The sequence below is a fragment of the Lissotriton helveticus genome, chromosome 10 (assembly GCF_964261635.1).
Source record: "Lissotriton helveticus chromosome 10, aLisHel1.1, whole genome shotgun sequence".
Lineage (NCBI taxonomy): Eukaryota > Metazoa > Chordata > Amphibia > Caudata > Salamandridae > Lissotriton > Lissotriton helveticus.
Window position 1 is genome coordinate 547,671,886 of NC_136071.1, and position 25,309 is coordinate 547,697,194.

The 25,309-nt window shown below is 45.2% G+C and overlaps 1 protein-coding gene across 2 annotated transcripts in view; it reads left to right on the forward strand.

Moving 5' to 3' along the window:
- The first annotated feature begins 12,229 nt into the window (after positions 1-12,229).
- Positions 12,230-25,309, forward strand: part of PARN (poly(A)-specific ribonuclease) — a 637,089-nt gene continuing 624,009 nt past the window's right edge. Inside the window, exon 1 of one of the 2 annotated variants that reach the window (XM_078663093.1) lies at positions 12,230-12,369. In XM_078663093.1, the coding sequence (XP_078519219.1) occupies positions 12,351-12,369 (19 nt within the window). In that variant the 5' untranslated portion in view covers positions 12,230-12,350. The remainder of the gene's footprint in view (positions 12,370-25,309) is intronic. The other variant, XM_078663092.1, reaches the window with a different exon arrangement.

The following is a 25,309-nucleotide window of genomic DNA, read 5'->3' on the forward strand; positions in this document are numbered from 1 at the left end:
AAGGGTGTGGTAATTGTCTACTATTCCATGCTTAAATGCTGAATTACTGTCTTGAAAATACCGTCCATGAAGTGAATGAAAAAAGAATGCATGAAACGAGAGGAAAAATGAACTAATTATTCTGTAAACAGAATAAGAAAGTAAGTCATAGAACCTAGATCCCAATAATACACTTTACGAGTGTATAAGTATCCAAAATGGTGACGCATGCATCGTTAAATGCAAAAGTGATCGACCACCTGATAATAAAATACCAACTCACTGAATATTCACTCCTCCGTAAATCAGCTGAAAGGTAACCATGTGGAAAATGTGTGTGCCCAGCATATATATCTTCAGATCAGTCTTGTCTAGACTCAAGTCAAGGTTCAGTGGTCCAGGGTGGGGAGTGGTGGGGAGTGAGGAGAGAAACATGATATGGATCCTGAGGCAGTGGCACTTCAGTGACCAAGTGTGAGCAGGAGGGGACTGATGGCCTAAAGTGGAGTTTGCCCGTGACCACATTCAACAATGCCCATAGGCTTGCCACCTGGCAGTTTTTTTTAGGTTTCGCCCTGGCCGTAGCACTGCGCAGCAGTGCTCGCGCAGGGCGAAATCTTTTGATGTATAGTATGGGGCTTTTGTCCCGCCTCTCTCTCCATTAGCTAGCTCCATAAATGGAGGCTAGCCATTGGAAGAGATGGGTGTCAGTCACTCTTTCCCCCGTCAGACGCGATTCGGGGGCGTTTCTGACTCTTTTTTTAAGTCCCGCCCCTTGTTGCCGTGTGTCCTGGGCCGCGCTGTGATTGGCTGCCGGCCCGGGACACCCCCGTGACGTCATTCCCCGAGCCGCGCTGTGATTGGCTGCCGGCTCGGGACCTGACTTGTTTTTGTGTTTCAATCTAGGACTCTCACCAGAGGCTGATCAATAGATTTTATTGTAGCCCTCGCGGTCTCCGAGGGCTCCCTGACCTTATGCCGGCTAAAAATAGTCTTGCTCCTGCAGCCGACGGAACCTTGACCCGCGAAAACCCATTCGGAGCCTATCTGACACATCCAGTCAGCTGAACATCCCAGACACGCTCCTGGCGGGGTTTCAGTAGAGGCGTCCGGCTGCGAGAGGGCACTTTCTGGGCGAGGGAGCACTACACGAGCTGTTGCTATTCGGAGCGAGGCTGTGCGGGCGGTCTCCCCCACCGGCCTCGCTTTCCAAAGCCAGCCGTCCGTTTCCTGCAGGGATCATCGAGATGTTGGTAGTTTGTGGATGAACGAGCGACTTCTATACCTTCGCACACAATGCTTTGCCCGGGGAGCTGGGACTGGCCACGCCGCTCCGTTCCCATACACTGCCCCCTCTTTGGTTACAGAAAATATCCGCCCTTGCCCTCTTAATGCCGGGGCTATTATTAGCAAGTGTCACTCAGTTATCTGAGAGGGGCTCTTTTAGCTGCCATCTAAGTGCCTGACACTTGGGTTTACAGCAGATTAAATTAAATTTTAGGCCGGTTTTGCTTCACTGAAAGTAGACAAAAGAAGCAGCTGCTGTGGAAATGTAATCTGGCACCGACAAGCACAGGGTGCCGTTCCTGACGCCTTTCTCTCTTTCGTCTCTCCGGAGGTTCTTAACCTGCAGGTGACTATTTTCAGATTAGGTACCTGACAAGCTGCTCTCTGCAGGGCTGTGGAGAGTGGGCTGCATTGTCCTAATCTCGCCGCTGCTTTCCCTCGACGCCGTTTGTTCAGAGCGACGGGTTTTAGGTAGTGGATTCTTAGAGTAAGTTAGCAGCGCATCATTTCTTCTTTCTGAGCGGCATGTTGATGGCCTCCGTTCACAGCAATTAGCGACACTTCCGTTTAAGCCGGAGGAACCTGCGAGAACGTCACTGTCTGAAATGCACATCTAGTTCTAGTTCTAAAGCCTCTGGCTCAATTTGACTTAATAACAAGTACTCATTTCTACCCCACCATTTGCAATGTAATGGCTGGACGTGTATTGCATTGCAAAACAATGCATACAGTCTGCTTGGCCTAGATTTATTTCTGTGTGAAGACACCCACTGCCAACATAAATGTGGTTACTTGCACTCCTTGCCACGTATAAACGTGATGTGCAGGCTAACTTACATATGATGCCAAGTAACACACCTTGGAAACCAGTCACACACTACCTACAATATTTTACAGATTGCTTGGTGTGGATACAACAAGCTTTTTTCGACATGCATTCCAATCTGTTCTAGCTAGATCAATGCTTTTACCTGTCACCGTTCTTGGAGTTTTTTACACCCGGGACTCTGGTCCGTCCATGGGCGCCACTCCCAACAAGTCCATAAAATGCTTCCCAAAACGTCAGCACCCAGTATAGTGAGATCTGAACTCTTTAATAAAAGGCACCTTCCAGCCTCTGCAAAGCTATCCACAGAAGGGGGTGCTAGAGCACCTGTGTGTATGCTTTAGGACAAGAAGCCTTGTGTGTGGGCATGGAGGTGAGTCATAAATAAAAAGTTTGTGATTTACAATGCCAACAGCTCTAACTTTTCCGAAGGCGAAACCGTTGCATTGTAAATGCTTGTTATCGGTATGACATATATTTTAATTTCCCAGTATAAAAAGTAGGAAAATTACCTAAAGCCTGTACTTTTTTCCCTTATGTGTCCATACATAAAACAGAAATTAGAAGAAGAAAGCACTTTAAAATGTGTTCTGGAGCTGCCTAATGAGCACTGACTGATAATTAAAGTAAACAAAGAAAGAAGGCCCATGCTAAAAATAAATATAGATGATTTAATTTAAAGTTCTAATTTAATTTAAAGTTCTATTTAAGTTCTATTTAGGCATGTACGGGCCTGAGTAGAAACTTAAAATGTGAACACAAATGGCTGGTATTTCTCATTGGGAACGGTGGCAACCCTACATGCGCATGAGATGCGGTATGCAGTTTTTTGATAGCTCCTTGCAGAAATTAAGTGCATTTAGTGGATAACCCCATGCAGCACTTTCTAGTAGAAGTAAACTGTGGATTTGTTGCTGTAAACTTGAACATCGTTCAGGTGAGTTACACGTTCAATTTTTATATAACTCCTTGCAGCATGGGTCAGGCAGAGTAAAGTGGGCACTTCTTCTCAATAATATGTCGCTCAAAGGGTCACATATTTTGCAATGAAATGTTTTTGGAATTGCAATTATATAGCTCTGACTACACCTTATGAGGCATTGAAGCGTTTTTTCATGCTAGGCAGCATGCTGCTCCAGAACCCAAGGGTAGTGGTTAGTGCAGTGATGATTGGCGGTTAGTGGGATTCACCTTCTGCAGTCAAGCAAATTCCCACACATGCCAACATTTTAGATGAGGAAAGTGAGAGATTTTAAATAAATAAGTGAGAGAATGTATTTCCCTCCTGACTGCAATGGAAACAGAGGCAATTTCAGGAGGGAGGCAGCCAAAAGAAAGCCATTTTTGGTTTAAAAATCTAACTGCTCCTATAAGTTTATTAACATCATTGAAATCATTACAAAGGAAGTAGTTGCACTTAGCAAGGAGCAACTCTAACGACCTAACATTCTCCAGCACTAACCCAGAGCTCATCAGTAACTCGTCAGTAATCAGCAGAACTCATCAGTAACTCATCAGTGGAAGAGTGCTCAGAGTGGCCAGAGTACACAGGCATACTCAGACTTCACTTCATGCATTTCAAATACGACACATTGAAGGACAGCAGACATTACGCAAAAATGGCGGAAAAAGAAGCCAAGAACCTCAAAAGACTCAAAGCCGACCCACCAAATCCAGACTCACCGCCTAAAGGCAAACGCGATATCAACGCCACAATGGATACTATAGTAAGCAAAGTGGCCGAGGTATATGACATCACAAAGTCAACGAAGGAAGAAGTGACTGCAATTAGACAGGACATTAGGGACACCAACATCAGACTAACAGAAACGGAGAACAGAATTAGTCAACTAGAAGACACGGAGGCCAAAGTGTGCAAATCTCTCAAAAACCTAACAATTACAACGGACTCTCTAACGAAACGTCTGTCAGGACTTGAAGACAGAAACAGGAGAGGCAACCTAAGAATTTTTGGAATTCCTGAAGGAGAAGAAGATCATTCAAGCTAATGCACCTCTTTCTTGGAAAGCTGGTTTGCACAAACCACTAACTTGACCTTCAATAAACCCTTAGAGTTTGACAGGGCCCATCAGGTCCCAACTAGAACCATGCCAAACCAGAAAAAAACAAGACCAATTGTATGTAAACCTCTCCGCTACCAACATGTGGACCATATTCTTGCTTTCATGCGTAAAAAGAATCATATTCTCTGGAAAAAAATGCTAAATGTTCATATCTCAAGACTACAGTAAAGAAACTGTGGATACTAGAAAGGGTTTTTTAGCACTTCGGCCAAGACTAAGAGACTTGAATTACCAGTTTGCCATCGGCGGTCCAGCAAAATTTTGTGTAATAATTCAGGAATCCCCATACTTCTTCACAGACCACTTACAACTGAAGAGTTTTCTCGACGGTCCCGATGATCCTTCTATGGACACGGCAGCCTCCGGTTCTTCAACATTCTCTTAAGCCTTCTTCTAACAAATTCCTCCAGTAACTGCTTAAGACAATTCTCAACCTTCGTAATGCTCTAACGAATATGTACTCTTCAAGGAGCTATTCTGATCTCTTCTATCTCATGTTTGCTACACGTCCATAAATTGTTCTTATGCAAGTCTCTAATCTACCTTGACATACTGATGTAGTTTTGTCACAATGTTGTAATGTAATGCTGTATTACAGTTGTGTCATAAGGTCACAGTCAATTTCAAAATGATTAGGTCTAGATGCAATATTACAGTTTCACTGACCTTACCATGCATTGCCAGACTTTCCTAGCTCTACCTAACCTACCTATCCTTACCTAGCTTACAAAGCCTTATCGGGCCATACAAGATGACCTTCACTGACCAACCTCCTCATTATTCTTAAGTGACGTATCTAAACAAATCCAAATATATCTGAAGCACAGTATACGTATATGCCTGTACGACCCTGACATCTATTCTCGACGTTGAATATAGCTCAACAATTCGCTTGGTGTTGTTTAATTAGTTAGAACAATCTTTTATTGTTCATTAGTAGTGTAATACGTAGTATAGCGCAACGGTTAAGTTTGCCACTCAATCTATTCTATGTCAGACTGCCAATATGCCAATTTGCCAAGATGCCAATATGCAAACTTATGCAATGCAGAGCACAGAATGGCAGAAACAGTAGAAAACAGTAGAAAATACATAGACTAGCAGTACCTCAAGTATTGCAATAGTCTACATCACATCTTGCTCAAACTCAGTTCTGAGTTCTTAGATTCTGAAGTCTTCCTTTATTCCCTGCACCACAAGTCACTATTATGCGTTCAAGATAGTTTACATGGCTCCCTTGAGAGGGGAGCTCTCTTCCCTTGTCACCACACCAGTCATCTACTTTCGGGGTAGGGTGGGTGGGTTAGGGGTGATGATGGGGGGGTTGGGTGTTTTAGATCATGTTTTCCTTCTTTTACTTATCTTTATTTGCTGTTTTTGCCATATTTGCCTTTTTTTCTCAAATGCCTTGCCTCTTTCCTCATGTCATGTTTCTTGTAGTAACTGTTGCAGTGTTAGCCCTTCACATACAGGTTATACTTCTTTGGAAGGTACTACTCTGGAAGGTATGTCCTGTATACACAAAGCAAATGATGTATCCTCTTATTTAGGTTCCAGGATAAATTATTCAAGTACATGGTGCTACTTTTTAGTATATAATGCTACTCTATTCATTTTCTATGCAATGTACCTATTAATTATGTATGCGATGTGCCGCTACGATTATCTGTTTGCAAAAAATATAACAAAGAGAACAACGCTCTGAATGGTAGACCATGTTACATGTTACAGGAAGGAAATCAACTCAGTGTAACTGTGTCCACTAACTTCACGGCAAGCACAAGTGAATAATGTATTCTCTTCCCACATAGTGAATAAACTTCATACACCAAAAAAACGCACAAAACTTACTCAAGAGTTAAAAAATCAATAGCAATCTTTTTAATAAAATTATGATGTCGCAAAATTCTCCAGGTACTTCAAGCCACAATAGCCTAAAGATAGTCTCACTGAATGTTAATGGCTTAAACCACCCTATCAAAAGGAGAAAGATCCTAGACTACATCCACAAATAAAAGGGAGACGTTTTCCTACTACAGGAAACAAAGATTGACTCCAAACAGTTTAATTCACTTAGAATGGATATTATAGTGAGGTTGCTGGCTCGGAGGCAATAGAAAAAAAACGGTGTCCTGACTTTAGTAGCTAAAAAATCAAACATTGACATAGTGACAAGCACATCTGATACTAAAGGGAGGTGGATCACAACAAACTTGACCAAGGACAACACCGAATTTTACAATACTAATATTTATGCACCCAACAGAGATGGTTCAAACTTCTGGGAGGACCTAAGTAAACAAATTGACACAATCCCAGACCCTGCTATGCACATACTAGCTGGAGATTTTAACCTGCGCATGGACCCGGCTTTAGATAGGGACTCACACTGCCCTTTTCGCGCCCTTAACTCCCACAAAGCCCTTATAAATCTCTGCACCGCTTCAATTTGATAGACGCATGGAGGCTACAAAACCCCACTGGGAGAGAATATACTTTCTACTCATCCCCACATAACTCCTACTCACGCATTGATTACCTACTTATATCAAATAACGCCATAAACAGGATCGAACAAACCTCAACAGAACCAAGGGTGATCTCAGACCACTCATGCATTAGCCTATCCATTTCTGACCCAAAGCCTTCCAAAAAACAACCTCTTTGGAGACTCAACAACAAAGTCCTTGAAAAAGAATCTCATAGACAATTAATTTATAGCGCGATACAGAACTTTCTTAAATTTAACAGAATAGGAGACACGTCAGACCTAACAAGGTGGGAGGCATTGAAGAGCGTTGTCAGAGGGGAGTTCATTAAAATTAGATCTGCCATGAATAGGGACACCAACAGTAATCTTGAGAAGTTGGAAAGAGAGTTATGTTATGTTAGAGGAAAAACATGTAATGTCCAGAGATTCACTAGTCCTGAACGAAATAGTGAGGAAGAAATACGAGTATAATAAAATAGTCCGTGATAGAGCTGGAATTTGGTTCACTAAACAGAAGAGCATCAGGTTATGTGAATCCAACAAAGCAGGAAAGAGCTCAGCCTCATACTTAAAGTTTAAAATGCAAAAGTAAACGATTAAAAACCTAATAGACAAAAATGGTATCGCTCACTCTGACCCTGACAAAATTTCAGAAACCTTTAAGGATTTCTATAAAGACCTGTATAGTAAGAACCAGGATATAGATAACACAAAAACACAGGAATACTTAGATAAATGTAAATTACCTACCCTCTCTGAAGATGAAAAAACTGAAATAAACAGCCCCATTCCTATGTCAGAAATTGAAAGCTCAATAAGGACCCTGAAAGTAGGAAAAGCTCTGGGACCTGATGGGTTTGGTGCAAATTCTACAAGTGCTTCTCCTCTACATTGACTCCTCCACTGTAAAATCTGCTTAACAAATTTAGTGACTCTGGCCAGATTAATGGGACACCAGCAGAGGCCATTATAGCCGAAATTCCCAAAGAGGGGAAGGGACCCTAGGCTACCTAAAAACTACAGACCGATTTCACTAATCACCCTAGATTGCAAAATTTACCCTATGATCCTCGCCAAACGCCTTCAATTTTTGTTACCCAAACTCTCTCACCCGTCACAAATTGGGTTCTTAAAAAACAGACTATCTAGTGACAATACTCACATCCTCGCTCATGTCCTAGAAAAAGCCAAACTCACTGACTCACCAACAGTCGCTATTACATTGGATGCAAAGAAGGCTTTTGACAAAGTTGGCTGGGCTTACTTGGAAGCAACACTAGACAAATTTAATTTGGGTGAACATTTTAAACGCATGGTAATGGAACTATATTTTAACCTATTGGCCAGTGTAGGAGCAGGAGGATGCTCTTATTCTCCTTCAAACTACATCAGGGCACAAAGCAAGGCTGCCCTCTCTCTCCCTCTCTATTCCTCCTTGCAATTGAACCTTTCCTTTTCCACCTTAGGAACAATCAACAAATCACAGGAATTCGCTTCAACAAATGTACGGTTAAAATTACTGCTTATGCCGACGACGTGTTGGTTGTCTCTGAGAATGCGGAAGCTGCTATCACCGAACTTATGTCCTCAATTGATGACTTTGCTAGAGTATCTGAGTACAGGTTAAATAAAGATAAGACAGAGGTGAAACTCCTGAACAACCTTGGAGGCAAAGAAATTATGGGTAACTCTGGTCTCTTATGGCTGCATAAGTGCTTTAAATACTTAGGCTTGGATTTCACGAAGGACCTGATCACTACCCTTCAGACCAACAAGAATGCAATCTTCAAAAAAATCTCTTCGTTATTAGATGGCTGGTCACCTACATTTTTAACATGGTGGGGAAGAGCTGAGACATTAAAAAACGATTACTCCTCTTGTCAACTATCTAGCCAGCATGTTACCGATGACATTCTCAAATGATTTCCTATGTAAAATCTATAAGCTTTTTAACACATTCCTTTGGCAAGGTAAGAGACTCAGAATATCTATGAAAAAAACTTCAATTACCAAAAGACAAAGGTGGTCTGGCCTTCCGAACTTTAGGAACTATCAAACCGCATATCTCTGTAAACCGGGATCTAACTGGCTGCTTCTGCTGACTGATTACACACCAGTCTGGTTGGACAGAGAAAGATCAATCATCAACAATATGCCCTTGCTTGCTCTCCTCACAATGGATATATCCTCCCTTCCTCCCTCAAAGTACATTTTGCACAATACTAAAAGAGCCATGCTACGACTGGAACACCTCTCCACAATAAAAACGTATGCCAGTGGGTGCTTGTCGCCAAGACACTGAATAGGCCCCTCTGTGACTTTAACACTGGCGGTAAACACGCCGAGAGGCTTGTGGTGTTCCAAACAACTGGGCGATGCTGTAGGCCAGCGTCGCAGGGCACAAAATCAGCCTGCTGTTCTCACACTGGCAAAATAGGGCTGTCACATCCTTGTTATGATGCGGTCACATAAAATTTCCTTCTGTGCAAACACGTTTGTATTATTTCATTTTTAACTTTTGTTTGACTGGACTTTTAAAAGCAAGTTTCACATGATCAGAAGTAAAGAAGAGATATCAAAATGTAGGCAGTTTCTCAGACGAAGTGGTTTAAGCTGCTAAATGATCCCCCTTGAGTTACCATTGATCGACGCAATGGTGCGATGAAAGCACACTACCAAGGAGTTGTGGGCACTCTAGTTGCACCTCTGATCGAGCTGTTGTAGGGATACCAGGGGTACTGGGAACGCATTAGCTTGATTTGCTTAAGCAGTGCACGCGCATGCTCACCCGAAACACCAACAAAAACCGGGACGTCTGGTCACCCTACCTTTGACCTTTGAGGCCCAAAAATAGAGCCTCCTAGAGAACCCTTTCGAGGCTCCCAAAAAACAACAGGGGTGCCCAGACCCCCCCTCCTACACACACACACACTTAAAGCCCTGCCCTCAGGTATGGCTCAAATAATTAATTATAAAAGGATCTATTTGGATGTGTCTCGTTTGGCATGGTACAAGAGGAAGGTTGAGACTAGCTTCCCCAGACTGTGGCTGGAGGGTGGCAATCCAGATTTTGAGGTCAAGTCACTCATACATGCACTGAAACCATGAAATGTCACACACAAACTGAAAACCTGCCAGCTATTAGAGGTGGGCGAACCAACAAATTACTAGGGCACATTTATAGCCCTGCACTGAGAAGTACTTATTAAAAGTGTAGTTTTGTACCGCTTGTAGTTTGAACTCAGATATTCAAAAGTCTTTTCATACGCGATGATGAAGAAATAAGAGTTTTTGTGAAATAAAATATTTGCCTAAGATCACACATTTTAAACGTGGAAGCTGCTATATATGCAGGTTTGCTGGTTTCACGCAGTACAAATCAGCCATAAATGGGTATCTGTTTGTCTTTCCTTATGGTAAGAGTTTGTTTTTAGCTCTTAGGGCATTCTTCTGCAGATTTGTATATACTCTGGACAAGCGCATCAGTTAAATTACACAAGGTTGCATTGTTTCTAGGCTTGGGGATATATTATGTGATTTACTCAGAATCATTGGATATTGAGCCAACCCCAAGACTCCGAGTTCAATGGTTGGCAACTCTGGCCTTAAAACCTGTAGTGTATTGTATCTTGGTCATTGGTCATTCTGTTCTCGTGCTAGTTATTCTACTTAGTGTGCACATGCCTGTGCATGTGCACAGAATGTATTCATTTAAATGTGGAGTCGCTTTCTGAAGCCAGGTGTCCGTTGTACTGTCAGTTATCGCTTGGACTCCTGGCTGATGAGACGCTCCTCCTGTGATTGGAAACCTGCAAATAAACTTCTTTTGGGAATACATTCCTTTTCTCAGGAATCTTATTAAGGACGGGACCCATTTTGTCTCTGACAAGATGTGTAAATTTTTGAAGACACATGATGTGAAACAATTGAAGGTGGCACTTTATTCGCCCTCATCTAATGGTCTAGTGGAGCGTGGCAATAAAGTTTTGAAAGAGGGAATACAAACAGCCATAGCTTCTGGTGTGGATGTTTTTAAATTTTTAGAAAAGAAAATTTGGAACTATAACGTCTCACCCCATTGTACGACTCAAATGTCCCCTTTTCAATTGTTGCGGGGAAGGGAATTACATTCTCCTTTGTTTCCTACTTGGTTAAGGAAAGTGGAGGGCATTCAATTTACTCCTGTTAGGGATAATGTGGACTTTTCAGTCAAACAGAAACAGGCTGTAATGAAAGAAAATTATGACAGGTCAAAATGTGTAAAAGATGTTCAAATGTTGGTGGGAGATTGGGTTATGATTAAGAAACCCTATAAAGTTGCAAAAGGTTTGTCCATGTTTTCAAGTCCTGTCCAAATCCTTAAAGTCAGTAAAAATGCAGTTTTTCTGGGGGACAAGGGTTGGTGGAACGTGAGACAGTTAGCGAAGTTGACTGCAGATCAAGCTACCCTCATTTCTAGGAGGAAAAATTTAGCCACTCAAGAGGGTTGCGATTGGTCTCATTGGCTCCAACCAAAAATAATCCAAGCTTGTGATGAACTTCCCTCTACGGCGCCTGTTACAACTAATAATTCCTCCCCTGTTCATGATACTGTAGTTTCCCCTGCAGTTACGTTTGACAGTCGTAGTGGTCGCATTAGAAGACCTCCTGCAAGATACAACGAGTTTATATCCTTTTAGTTGTTTAATTATTTCTTTGGTTTTTTTTTTGTATTTGCATAAGGGGGAAGGTAATGTAGTGTATTGTATCTTGGTCATTGGTCATTCTGTTCTCGTGCTAGTTATTCTACTTAGTGTGCACATGCCTGTGCATGTGCACAGAATGTATTCATGTATTCATTTAAATGTGGAGTCGCTTTCTGAAGCCAGGTGTCCGTTGTACTGTCAGTTATCGCTTGGACTCCTGGCTGATGAGACGCTCCTCCTGTGATTGGAAACCTGCAAATAAACTTCTTTTGGGAATACATTCCTTTTCTCAGGAATCTTATTAAGGACATATTGTTTTCTACAAAACCACATCCCGGGTAGAATGATGGATGCAGATGCCACTTGAAAGATAGCTCGTCTCCTTATGGGCTCAAGGTTCCCACAGTACCTGGAGCAGAGGCAGGTTTCGGGCTGGAACCTGTCTAGAGTTTTCAGTGGCTCGCCCCCATCTATTGAGAATGCTCAGAAGCTGCTAAATTTCCAAGGTCCATGCGTGATGTGCTGCTCAGTCTAGTCCAGTTTTAGAATCCCTTGCCGTCAAGACCACCACATGTGCTATTAAAGGCAACGAACGAACTACAGTTCCAAGATGGCGGCTATGTTCAATTAAGGCAAGATGTTCTTAAATTGTTAGCATTCCGTTACAGCGCGTAGCCAACAGATTCTCAAAGCAATATACTGCTTTAAAAATATGTCCCATGGACCAGTAAACCGTTTACAAAGTTTAGAAAAATTTGATCCCTACACACAGTGGGGAAAAAGGAATCAGCACGTAAAGCTGCTACGAGCAGTCCTGTTTCCATTTCCATAATCTCTCCGTTGCTAGAGGGAAGCATCAACCCATTGGTCCATGTGCCTGCACAGGTTGCCGATGGAAACGGAAAGCAGACTAAGCCGGAAGCGGTGGGATTTGTGAGGTTTAAAGAACGCCGGTGCGGAGGGGTTCGTCTTGGCAGTGCTGGTCTCGGTGTGCAGGAATGGAGGTCACCAGGAGTAGTGAGTGAACGACGGCGCCTTTCTAGCCGCAAACTGCGCTTGTGCCACTGCCAGTGTCGCAAAATCACAGGGGACGGGTCATGGATATATTAAAAGATAATAATGCATACACATGCCACAGCTGTTGTCACTACCCGGCGTTGAGCTCTAAGAGATGATTGGAGCACGAATACTGTTATGTAAACAAAGGCATGCCAAGCTGAGTTTATAATCATAATCAATCAATTATGCATGGCCCTGGAGAGTTGTAGTGTCAGGCAAAACGATAGTAACCTACCGTATCACTGTGTTCCGTGTGACCAAAGGAGCTGCTCTGTTGAAGTAAACGTGTCCACTGCTTATAAAGTCGACTGTTGATATTTTGTCCGATACAGCTATAGAAGCGGTTTGGTAATATTTTAGGAGGAATAAATGACTAAAGCGGTGAGCTAACTTACCTAGTGGGGCGACTACCTGTTTGTTGAAAGTATTTCTCGGCGCAATATAATGCAATGTCTGTTACAAGACAATCATGCTTGGTGTTTCAGTAGTAACTCTCAGTTGGTGTTAAAGGCATCCACGGAGCATAATGTATGTTCTAAATTGTAATCAGAACACAGTATGTACAGCGTAATACACTCTGAAGAGGTGCTGAGGTGAACCTGAGAAAACGCCCATGGAGCTTTAACGGGATTGTTGACTCTAAATGCATAACACCACTTTAATGTAACTGGTAACTATTGTGGCAACAGCTCTGTTTCGAGGGTATACCCTTTTCAAAGCTGTTTTTCTTTGTCCCTTTATTTAAGCCATCCTGCACCTAAAATGGCCTTAGTTTAGGTCTCGACGGCGAAACCTTGCCAAATGGGTAGGGTGGGAGGTGTTGGCTCTTGCAACCTAATGTAATATTTGCAGTGTCAATTCGAGAAGCGACTAACCAGTGGTAAGTTGATAAACCGGTTTGTCTTCTTTTCAGAAATGACCTTGCTGGCCCTCCCGTGAGCTCAAATGAACAAGCAATATGTTCGCATCTTTACACACTGATTTAACCGAGGCAAAATATTGAATATACCACCGGTTTTGATGCTCCACACCTCAGCATCTTCAGGCCCAGTTTGTTCAATGAAGGAGACTCCCCAACGCATCAGCTGCTAATAGGAAAGGTGCCCCTTCTCCCTGACTATTTGGTGTATTTCACCCATGGCTCTTCTGCATTTAGACAGGTTTCGAGTACACATAAGGCTCTTTATTCTCCTTACCTGAATCAGTCTCCATCAGTAATCTCTCCGCACGCGTGGCAAATTACCCTGGACTATGGCAACTAGGCACTACTTATGACCAATATTTTCTGCCGATGAAGCCTGACACTATTGCAGGCTTATTGAATTGCCAAGTACCTCATTCCTAGGCATTGACTTTAAGGCGGTTGGGTTTCGAACAGTCTAGCCTCACATGTTAAAAGAAATAGAAACGTATATTCTCTTTATACCGCATACTAAAATGTTCAAAAGAGGAAGCGATATTGTTATACAACTGAACGTGAAGCAAAAGTCTGGGGGCTCTCACAATGTGGGCTAGGCCCATAAATTAAGACGGCAGCTGGAACGGCCGTTGTGCCGTTATTTAAGCAACATAGCCTACGCTATTTATGATTTAAACAGAGTATCCCATTCAATGCAATATTCAGCACCTTTTTAATCTTGTTACTCAAGCCAGATCATCAGTATATTTTGCATGAGCTTGTGCTCAATTGATGCGTGGTTGAGGCAAGTGTGGCAGGTGGGGCGTCATAAGGTTGAAATTTCAGGGTGACTTTTGCACGGTCAGCTCAGCGCCGCAGCACAGAGTAGATGGTTGTGAAGGGTTGGGTGTATTGTTGCCAGGTTCAGCAGCACCAATGAGGGAAGTCAGATGCAGGACATCCACAACGAAGGGAGAAAGGATGCTTCACAGAGAAGACGAGTAGTTCATTTTCAGTGGCAGCCCACTCTGAGGTTCTTGAGCTCTTTTGCTATCACATGGTACTGTCGTAATAGAAGTGTGATATTGGAAAACAGATGAAAACCAAGCATTTACAATGCAATGGTCTCTGCATTATTAAAGGTAGAGCTATTGGCATTGCTCATGACATTTTTTTTTAATCATAAATATATGGCATTGTCATTTACATTGCCAATAGCTTAAGTTAAATAAATGGCATTGTCATTTACAATGCCAATAGCTTAATCGCTCGCAAATGCATGACCTATTGCATTTACACCCACACAGAGCCACACACACAAAGCCACCAACACACACATACAGAGCCACAGACACACACAGAGCCACAGACACATACAGAGCCACAGACACACACAGAGCCACAGACACACACAGAGCCACAGACACACACAGAGCCACAGACACACACAGAGCCACAGACACACACAGAGCCACAGACACACACAGAGCCACAGACACACACAGAGCCACAGACACACACAGAGCCACAGACACACACAGAGCCACAGACACACACAGAGCCACAGACACACACAGAGCCACAGACACACAGAGCCCCCCCCACACACAGAGCCCCCCCACACACAGAGCCCCCCCACACACACCCACAGAGCCCTCCCACACGCCCAGAGCCCCCCCACACGCCCAGAGCCCCCCCACACACCCAGAGCCTGCCCCCCCCCACACACCCAGAGCCCCCACACACACCCAGGAGAGCAAGCAGGGAAGCAAGCACAACCAGGGGCAGGGGAGCAAGCACAGCCAGGGGGCAGGGGAGCAAGCACAGCCAGGGGGCAGGGGAGCAAGCACAGCTAGGGGGCAGGGGAGCAAGCACAGCTAGGGGGCAGGGGAGCAAGCACAGCGAGGGGGCAGGGAAGCAAGCACAGCGAGGGGGCAGGGAAGCAAGCACAGCGAGGGGGCAGATGCCCCCGAATCCGAAAAAAACGGGGCTTAAAGGGAGTGACGCCCCTCTCCTCCAATGACTGGCCAGCATTTACGAGGCCAGCCAATGGAGAAGAGGGGCGGGTTGAAGCCCCCTACACTAAGAAACATAAAATCTTGGAGCTCCGCCCACTGCTTACGCAGTGCGACGGAGTCCTCGACCTAAAAAGCAATACTACAAGGATCAAAATTATAAGCATGGATCGCAAAAAAAGCAGAGTTAGCTGGAGATGTAGCACTCAACATGGGGAAAATATGAGTCATTTGTTTAAAGGGCAATGACAGTCGGTTGTAGCAGAATCACAACTATTTGTTATAAGAAGCATGTGTCCCCACAGCCCGCTATTGGGGGGCTGTGTCTTCACTCTCAGTATTTATTACAAGTTTTCTAAAGTTCAACATTCTTTCTCGTGGTTGCTTGAATGAGCTTCGTTCAACAATTTGCAAAGCAGCAGGATGCAGGACTTGGTAGGCTCCTTATGTCTAAAGTATTGAGACGAGACAGTTGGCCCCTGCTATTTGTGTTTGTCTGGTGGTTCTGCATTGTAGTGCAATTCTGTGCAGGTTTGGAAAACGCAGATATAGCAGGGAACAGGGCCTGTCCATTAGCGAGAGAGAGAGGGGAGCTCTGTTACTGTACCACTAGCGACAGAATGACTTGGTAAACTAATGTCTTTCTGGACCATATTGTGCCCGTCCAGTTGGTTCAAATGTTAGCACTGTTAACCTTACAACCTTACCGTTCTTCCTCTAAAGTTGCTTCTTTTGAACATCTTCAGCCAATCTGACCTTGTTGGTATTTCCGGACAGCCGGTTCCTGGCTGCTACTGTTTTTCAGGTACCCCAAATCTTTTTCCACAAAACATTGGTGAACTATGCATATGGCTTTGAGTTTTATTAGTTTTTCCTTTAGGGTCTTGCGGAGAACTTTCAAAGTTAGGTGTTTGCAATGGTACTTCTTCAGTGGTACCTTTATATACTTACTTTCATCACCCTCAGCGTACCAGTAGCTTCTGAACTTCACCTCCACGATTAAATCACTAATATTACCTCACTATTCCCCTGAACTCAAATGAAATACATTAAGGTAAGTTTAGGCCTAGGAAAAGGCGGCTTCTGCCATCCCCAGGGCCTGCGCTGCCCACAAACAGGTTGCCTAGCGCCATACACAAACTTTGCACCAAGGTTTAGAGGTGTCTGCTTGAGTTCTAGAATAAGATTTGTATTGGAAACATACCTTTCCAGTACAAAATCCCATGTGTAGACAAAGTCCGATACATTCCTCAGATTGGATGTGTGCTGAACAGTGGATCACTTATGCAATGTGCAGAATGTTTGAGGAAATAATATCATTTCTCTGAGTTAGCACCTGCTTTAATGAAACATAATTTTTCTATGCAAAGCCTGGTCTAACTTAGTAGACCAGGCTTAAGGTAAAAAACGTGGGTGTTTGTGATGATCGGCCGTTCCACACCCACATAGTGCCCCCTTTATGACCAGTAGTTCAAAGCAGCACAAAGTGGTGTTTGCGCACAAAAAAATGGCACCTTTCCAGAGCAAAATACCTTGGCTCAGAGTCTGAAAGCTGGCAGGCAACTCAGCACAGCACCCAAAGATGAGGCCCTGCGTTGCATGACAGGGAGGGAGTAGGAGAGTGCCATATTCACACAGAAATGGCTCTCCTAGCGCCAGTGCTGATTTCAGCTGCCAAGAGCCATGCACACACCTTAGTGCCTTAGCACTAAGGTATGTGAGTGAGTCTGGCATAGGTTTTGTACAGTAAGGTTAACCTTCTTGTACAAAATATTATGCTCAACCTCTCAGGTCACCAGTGGCTTCCCCAGGGTCCAACACCGTGCAGCACAACCAGTGACCTTTTCTAATTGACCGGCGTAGGCGGAACACCATGTTGTCAAGTCAGCAGCTAGTGTTGATGACATACTGCTGCCTCCCATGCAGTATGAGCATAGAGTGATTGCAGACCAGGATTCCACGGCTTTGGTATCTAAGTCAGTCAAGAAGCTACCACGATATGAGTTATTTCCAGGAACCTGTTGCAACCTAGGACCACCTCCATTCAGTCCCTGTTGCCCACAAGATTAGCAAAAGAGTTATGGCAAGTGATTTGTGTATAGGAAAGCCCACCTGATCACCCTCCTCCCTCATTTTACTTAGCCATAATTAGAGGTAATTTTCTTTGTGGCTCCCACAGCGTGGGCTTTGTATGACGCCTCTTTCATTGAAAACTTTACTAATCAGTGACCGGCTTACTCGCTAACATAGGGGGGGCCTGAAAGACCTTTGCCTCTGAAAGACCAGTAAGACTGGAGCTGTCCAGGTCACAGGTTAGTTAGTAGTTACAGGTTGAAGACCTATGGTTTATTTTAAGTCCACTGTGTAAGTACTTATCCAATACAGATCCAAGGAAAGATGAAGTTACTAAAGAAGAGCTTGTACTATAGTATTTAGTAGAAGATTACAGCCAGCACATGTTTCGCTCAGCAAGCTATGCCTAGACCTTCTTCAGGACCTTTGTGCTTTTGAGTCTGAATCTAATGATGGAGAAATATCACGTGGGCTTCGTCCCGTTTGCTAAGACACTCTAATCACCCTCAGATATGTGTTTTTATTGTATACGCCTGAAAGCAAGGACGCACAGTTTTCTACAATGTGTGTGTGTGGGGGGGCTAGCTTCTAGTAATTGAAGACAAGAGGATTGTGTTGGGTGATCAAGGTTGATGTTCATGTCGGACAATAGTTCGCGCAGATTTGCCGGAATGGGTTACAGAGTCCTTGACTTCCAAAGGATAAAAAAAGTTTACTTTATGTTAAAGAGTAGCAGGGCGCACAATGAGCCCGGCTGCCTGGGGCCACTTTGGGACATGGAGGGGGGTGTCTGGGGGGGGGGGGGGGCGCTTCGCTGGCATCATTTCCCAATTCTTGTTTCATGCCAATGGCATGGCTAGGTGGGTGTGTTCGGGGAGGGAGGCATTTAAAAGCCAGGCTTCGATCGTCTCACCTGGGGAGGGCAGCGCGCGAGTCTTGGAAAAGGTGGTTATTATTGCGCCGCGTGACAGCTGGAAGATTGTGCCGCGGTGCAGATATCCGGGCGCCACGCTCAGCTGCAGGGCACGGGCCGGGTCCAGCCGTCCCCTGAGGTGCTGAGCAGCTGTCACTGAGTAGACCCTCCCAGGCCTTCCCTAAGGACAGCCGACGAGTGAGTCCACGCCCCTTGGACTTCTCCGCGGACTGGGGGCTGCTGCGTCCCTGCACGGAGCTCCATCACATAAGGTAGGAACAGAGCACCCTCTCAACGAGCCCTCCCCGAGGCTGAGGGGTAGGAGGAGGCGGGGGGGGGGTGAGGGGGCGCTCACTAGCCAGATGTGCAGGCTTTTCAAAAGAAGCACTGTTTCCAGTGCACTCGTATTAGGTTTTTTCTTAGTTTAAGATATTAATTCGGGAACAATGTGTGTTGGGAAACTATAAACAGTAATCAGGAGTATGTGTGTTAGGAGGCATGTCTTTCTGATAGTCCTCGCCCCTACTTAACAAAAATGTGTGACGTTTGTTCTCAGAAATGCAACAAGAACGAATATACGTATTGTGTTCTGAAAAGTGATTTTAAAGTGATGCAGGTTTATTATTGAGGTTTAAAGAGCGTAGGGATCATTGCAGCTCGCCTTGCCCACACGTCACAGCGCCTTCCCGGGGCCCCGTGCCTAGCAGCCCCCTCAGACTCAGTCATACATTCATCCTGTCAGAGGGATTGCGCAATCTCTCCACACTGCTGCTTTTCTCTGACTCCACAGCGGTAGAAGGGGCTGCAGGAGGGATGCGTTCCTGAAACTTTAAATGCTCATTATTGCTGCTCGCTCGGGAATGTCGAGGGGCTTGATGGAAACCAGATGTTTGCCAGGAACAGGGACTGAACCCTCCGCTGACCCGCGGCAGGGGGGACTTTTTGTTGGCAGTGTGCCCGTTTTGAACAGCAACAGCGATGACCGTCAAATTGTAAGAGGCATTTGAGTTGCCAGTCATTTCTGTATGAAAAAAATAAAAGCAGCTCTTTTGAGAGGTACCTGTTTCTGGATACCGGAGTGAGTGTATTATCCCTGCTGAAAAACGCTGTTACTATTTAGGAATAAAAGTAAGTCGGGCATCTCTGCCCACCTGCACTGGTACTGTCCAAGGAACCGTCTAGACACCTGGTATTGCCCTGTACAAGCGCCCCACCCCCCTACTAAACCGCATTGATACTGACCTGCACCCCTGCCCGGGAGTGCTGATACTCTCTCCTATTAGAAGTATAATACTGCTGCTGAGAAGCCATGATACTCTCCCACTGAGAGTACAGCAGTCCTGCTGAGAAATGCGGATACTCTCCCATTGCAAAGTTCAGTAGCCATGCTATGAAGTGCTGGTATTTTGTATTATATTAGCACGTCTTTTCGGATGTCAACTGTAAACAAGAAAAAAATCAAAACTTACCTGGAGTGGCAGCGGGGCTGTTGCTGACAACAACAAAAAAAAATGGCTGCCGCAAAGCTCCGAAATTTTCGGAATCGGGGGCGTGTTTTTTGCTGAGTGACGGATGATGTCACAGATGGAAAGACCGCAAAAAACACGCCCGAATCCGAAAGACGGGGCTTGAACCGAGTGACGCCCCTCTCCTCCAATGGCTGGCCAGCATTTACTGGGCCAGCCAATGGAGAAGAGGGGCGGGTTCCAAGCCCCCCTCTAAGAAACATTAAATCTTGGGCTCCGCCCACTGCTACTCAGTGCGACGGTCCTCGACCTAAAAACCAGTAATACTACCATCTTAATAAACATACCACCTGTCACTGGCAGTGTAATTTAATCTGCTTTTCTATCTGTTCGGACAGTTTATCTCTTGAGGATCGTTGTTGCCACTGGGTGTGATCTCCTTTCATCGATGTATATCTATTTCCATGTATTTAAGATTCCATGCATCAATTCAGGTGGCACTCCACAATTAATAGTTTGGCTTCAAGTGTCAACGGAAATACTTTGGATTTCTCCCACTTAATATTTTGACCTGTTATTTTCCATAAGTGCACTTCCGTATGCAACAGTGGAAATAGATTGACCTCTGGCCTCTTATCAAATAGGAATATGTAATGTGCATATAATGAAACAGTTAGTTTTGCTGTATCAAAATGAGTTTCTGCCATGTTGCCTAGTAAGAGGCCATGGGTTTCATTGCAAGTACGAATATTAGGGATGACAGAGGCCACGTCCGCCTAGTTTGTTGTGTCTCTCCAAAAGAGAGCGAGATGTACCTGTTAATCCCGGCTCTGGCAGTGGAGTCTGTGTACAATAATTTGACTATTCCCAAAAAAAGGTAGACAATGCCCATTGTAACCAGGATGTAGAACATATAGTCCCATCCCAAGTAATCAATGCCTTTTCAGTGTCTAGTATCACTTATAAAGCCAGGAGGTCTGCATCCACCTGATAAGCGATAGCATATATGGTGTAGATTATAAGCAGTCTTCCAGGTATAAAGCCCGTCTATTCGGGTAAGACCAGATTTCTCATCAATGGTGGTAGTGGAATCGGCACCTTTACATTGATATTAAGTAGTTATTGTGGTCTCTAGAATGGTCTGTGGATCGATCTCCGGTGTAGGTTAAGCTATTCTAGTAGCATCACTACGTGATCCAGGAACAGCATCTCTCTAATGATTCATTGTACATTGTCATTATTTAAAATGCCAATAGCACCTTATAAGCATTCTAAAACTGAATTTTCAGCCAATCAGATTCGGATGCTTTACATGTTGAATTGCCAGGTCTATGCCCCCTGTCTTTAATCTCTGGCTCAGAGGTGCACCCAGGCATCCCCCATCTTCCCTCTCCAGCCATGCTAGTTTTAGGTCTTCTATATGTTCCTGATCCACTGGCACCTTTGCAATATATACTAGTTCAAAATAAATTGTAAACGCCTCTAGTACTGCCTGCAATTCTGTTACATGTTGGGCCTACTTGTGATTTACTGCAGCAACCACAGTATGTTGATATTCCCTGAGCAGCTATGCCAGTGTTCGGGCTGTGCACTCATCCTCCCAGAATCTTCTGGCTTGTACATATTTCCCAATAAAGACCAGCTCTTGTTATGTTAAGTTATTAAACTCTTATCTAGCTGCCTTCATGCCTACTAATATTCTCCCATCTTTTGGGGCATCTTGCTATGCCTTCTCCAACCTTGACAGCTGCTTTCCTGCTATTGGTCAAGAATGAACTGGAGCCCCTTTCCTGTTTCGATATGGCTTCCTCACGGATCTTCAAGATAAAGATTAACCAGAGTGAATCCCAAGTGCGCTGCCACACTGCTCAAATTACTGTTAAAATTGTTAGGAATGTGGCTTTCTCTTGTCTAAAGATTGCGTCTCGCAGTGCATCTGATGGGAGCAGCCACTGCCTTGGCAAGGACAGCTTGGCAGGCACATTTGTTTACATAAGTTTTAAGGCTGCAGCCAGTTTCCCTAAACTGTCTCCAGCCTGTCCTGCTCTCCAAAAAAGATTCTTTGCTGTTTATCAGATGTTTTCTGTTGACTTCTTGTACACCTTAAAGATGTTACATTTAGGAAACATTAAAAAACAAGCATTAGAAATGCAATCGGGCTCGGATTTATTTGAGTTTGAGCTAATGGCATTGTAAATGCCAATGTCTTTTTGCCATGTGTTATGGAGTGTGTGCATGTGGTGTGTAGTGGAATTATGTAAGTTAGATTGTAATTTTACCAATGGTTGCATGCTGTGCTTTAGATGAATATGTTTAAAAGTAAAGTGTATCATACAGCGATTGCTACAATAGTTAATTGTGGATGCGTTAACAATTGATGCGTGGACTGATGGCTGTTGGTGTGTGTGTTTGGTGGAAGAGTGCACTGGCGCCTGGAGGTGTGTGTGCCTGGTGGAAGGGTGCACTGACGGCTGGTGGGTGTGTGTTTGGTAAAAGCGTGCAGAGATGGCTGATGGTGTGTGTTTGGTGAAAGCGTGCACCGACGGTTGCTGCTGAGTGCGCCTTGTAAAAGTATGCACTGACGGCTGCCTGGTGTTGTACGCCTGATGGCGTTTGTGTTTGGTGAAAAAGTGCATTGATGCCTGGTGGTGTTTGGCCCTGGTGAAAGCATGTACTGACGGCTGGTGTTGTTGTGTGTGTGGTTGTGTTTGTAGTGGTGAGTCTGTGGGGGTGAGTCTGTGGGGGTGAGTGGTGATGAGTGTGGTGTGTATGAGTGGTGATGAGTGTGGTGTGTATGTGTGGTATGTGTGTGTCGTGTATGTGTGTGTCGTGTGTGTGTGTGGTGTGTGTGTGTGGTATGTGTGTGTGTGGTATGTGTGTGTGTGGTATGTGTGTGTGTGGTATGTGTGTGTGTGGTGTATGTGTGTGTATGGTGTGCGTGTCTTCTTGTGTGTGGTGGTATGTATGTGTGTGGTGGACTTACTTTGAGTGTTTGTTTCCTGCACACTCACACACTGCCCCTACACATTCACACACTGCTGACACTGCACACTCACACTGTTCACCCTGCATAGTCACACACTGTTCATCCTGCAGACTCATCTTGCACACTCACACAATGTGCACCCTGCACACTTACACACTGTTCACACTACTCACACTCTGCAATCAGTGTCACTCTGCTGTCACTCTGCAATCAGTGTCACTCTGCTGTCACTCTGCAATCAGTGTCACTCTGCTGTCACTCTGCAATCAGTGTCACTCTAGTGTCACTCTGCAATCAGTGTCACTCTAGTGTCACTCTGCAATCAGTGTCACTCTAGTGTCACTCTGCAATCAGTGTCACTCTAGTGTCACTCTGCAATCAGTGTCACTCTAGTGTCACTCTGCAATCAGTGTCACTCTAGTGTCACTCTGCAATCAGTGTCACTCTAGTGTCACTCTGCAATCAGTGTCACTCTGCAATCAGTGTCACTCTGCTGTCACTCTGCAATCAGTGTCACTCTGCTGTCACTCTGCAATCAGTGTCACTCTGCAATCAGTGTCACTCTAGTGTCACTCTGCAATCAGTGTCACTCTAGTGTCACTCTGCAATCAGTGTCACTCTGCAATCAGTGTCACTCTAGTGTCACTCTGCAATCAGTGTCACTCTGCAATCAGTGTCACTCTGCTGTCACTCTGCAATCAGTGTCACTCTGTTGTCACTCTGCAATCAGTGTCACTCTGCAATCACTGTCACTCTGCAATCACTGTCACTCTGCAATCACTGTCACTCTGCAATCACTGTCACTCTGCAATCACTGTCACACTGCAATCACTGTCACTCTGCACTCACTGTCACTCTGCACTCACTGTCACTCTGCACTCACTGTCACTCTGCACTCACTGTCACTCTGCACTCACTGTCACTCTGCACTCACTGTCACTCCTCTGCACTCGCTGTCACTCTGCAATCAGTGTCACTCTGCACTCACTGTCACTCTGCTGTCACTCTGCAATCAGTGTCACTCTGCACTCACTGTCACTCTGCTGTCACTCTGCAATCAGTGTCACTCTGCACTCACTGTCACTCTGCTGTCACTCTGCAATCAGTGTCACTCTGCACTCACTGTCACTCTGCTGTCACTCTGCAATCAGTGTCACTGCACTCACTGTCACTCTGCACTCACTGTCACTCTGCGCTCACTGTCACTCTGCGCTCAGTGTCACTCTGCGCTCAGTGTCACTCTGCGCTCAGTGTCACTCTGCGCTCAGTGTCACTCTGCGCTCAGTGTCACTCTGCGCTCAGTGTCACTCTGCGCTCAGTGTCACTCTGCGCTCAGTGTCACTCTGCGCTCAGTGTCACTCTGCGCTCAGTGTCACTCTGCGCTCAGTGTCACTCTGCGCTCAGTGTCACTCTGCGCTCAGTGTCACTCTGCAATGAGTGTCACTCTGCAATGAGTGTCACTCTGCACTCACTGTCACTCTGCACTCACTGTCACTCTGCACTCACTGTCACTCTGCACTCACTGTCACTCTGCACTCACTGTCACTCTGCACTCACTGTCACTCTGCACTCACTGTCACTCTGCACTCACTGTCACTCTGCACTCACTGTCACTCTGCACTCACTGTCACTCTGCACTCACTGTCACTCTGCACTCACTGTCACTCTGCACTCAGTGTCACTCTGCACTCAGTGTCACTCTGCACTCAGTGTCACTCTGCACTCAGTGTCACTCTGCACTCAGTGTCACTCTGCACTCAGTGTCACTCTGCACTCAGTGTCACTCTGCACTCAGTGTCACTCTGCACTCAGTGTCACTCTGCACTCAGTGTCACTCTGCACTCAGTGTCACTCTGCACTCAGTGTCACTCTGCACTCAGTGTCACTCTGCACTCAGTGTCACTCTGCACTCAGTGTCACTCTGCACTCACTGTCACTCTGCAATCAGTGGCACTCTGCAATCAGTGGCACTCAGTGTCACTCTGCCCTCACTGTCACTCTGCCCTCACTGTCACTCTGCCCTCACTGTCACTCTGCCCTCACTGTCACTCTGCCCTCACTGTCACTCTGCCCTCACTGTCACTCTGCCCTCACTGTCACTCTGCCCTCACTGTCACTCTGCCCTCACTGTCACTCTGCCCTCACTGTCACTCTGCCCTCACTGTCACTCTGCCCTCACTGTCACTCTGCCCTCACTGTCACTCTGCCCTCACTGTCACTCTGCCCTCACTGTCACTCTGCCCTCACTGTCACTCTGCCCTCACTGTCACTCTGCCCTCACTGTCACTCTGCCCTCACTGTCACTCTGCCCTCACTGTCACTCTGCCCTCACTGTCACTCTGCCCTCAGTGTCACTCTGCCCTCAGTGTCACTCTGCCCTCAGTCTGCAGTCACTGTCACTCTGCTCTCACTGTCAATTGCTGTCACTCTGCACTCACTGTCACTTGCTGTCACTCTGCACTCACTGTCACTTGCTGTCACTCTGCACTCACTGTCACTTGCTGTCACTCTGCACTCACTGTCACTTGCTGTCACTTTGCATTCACT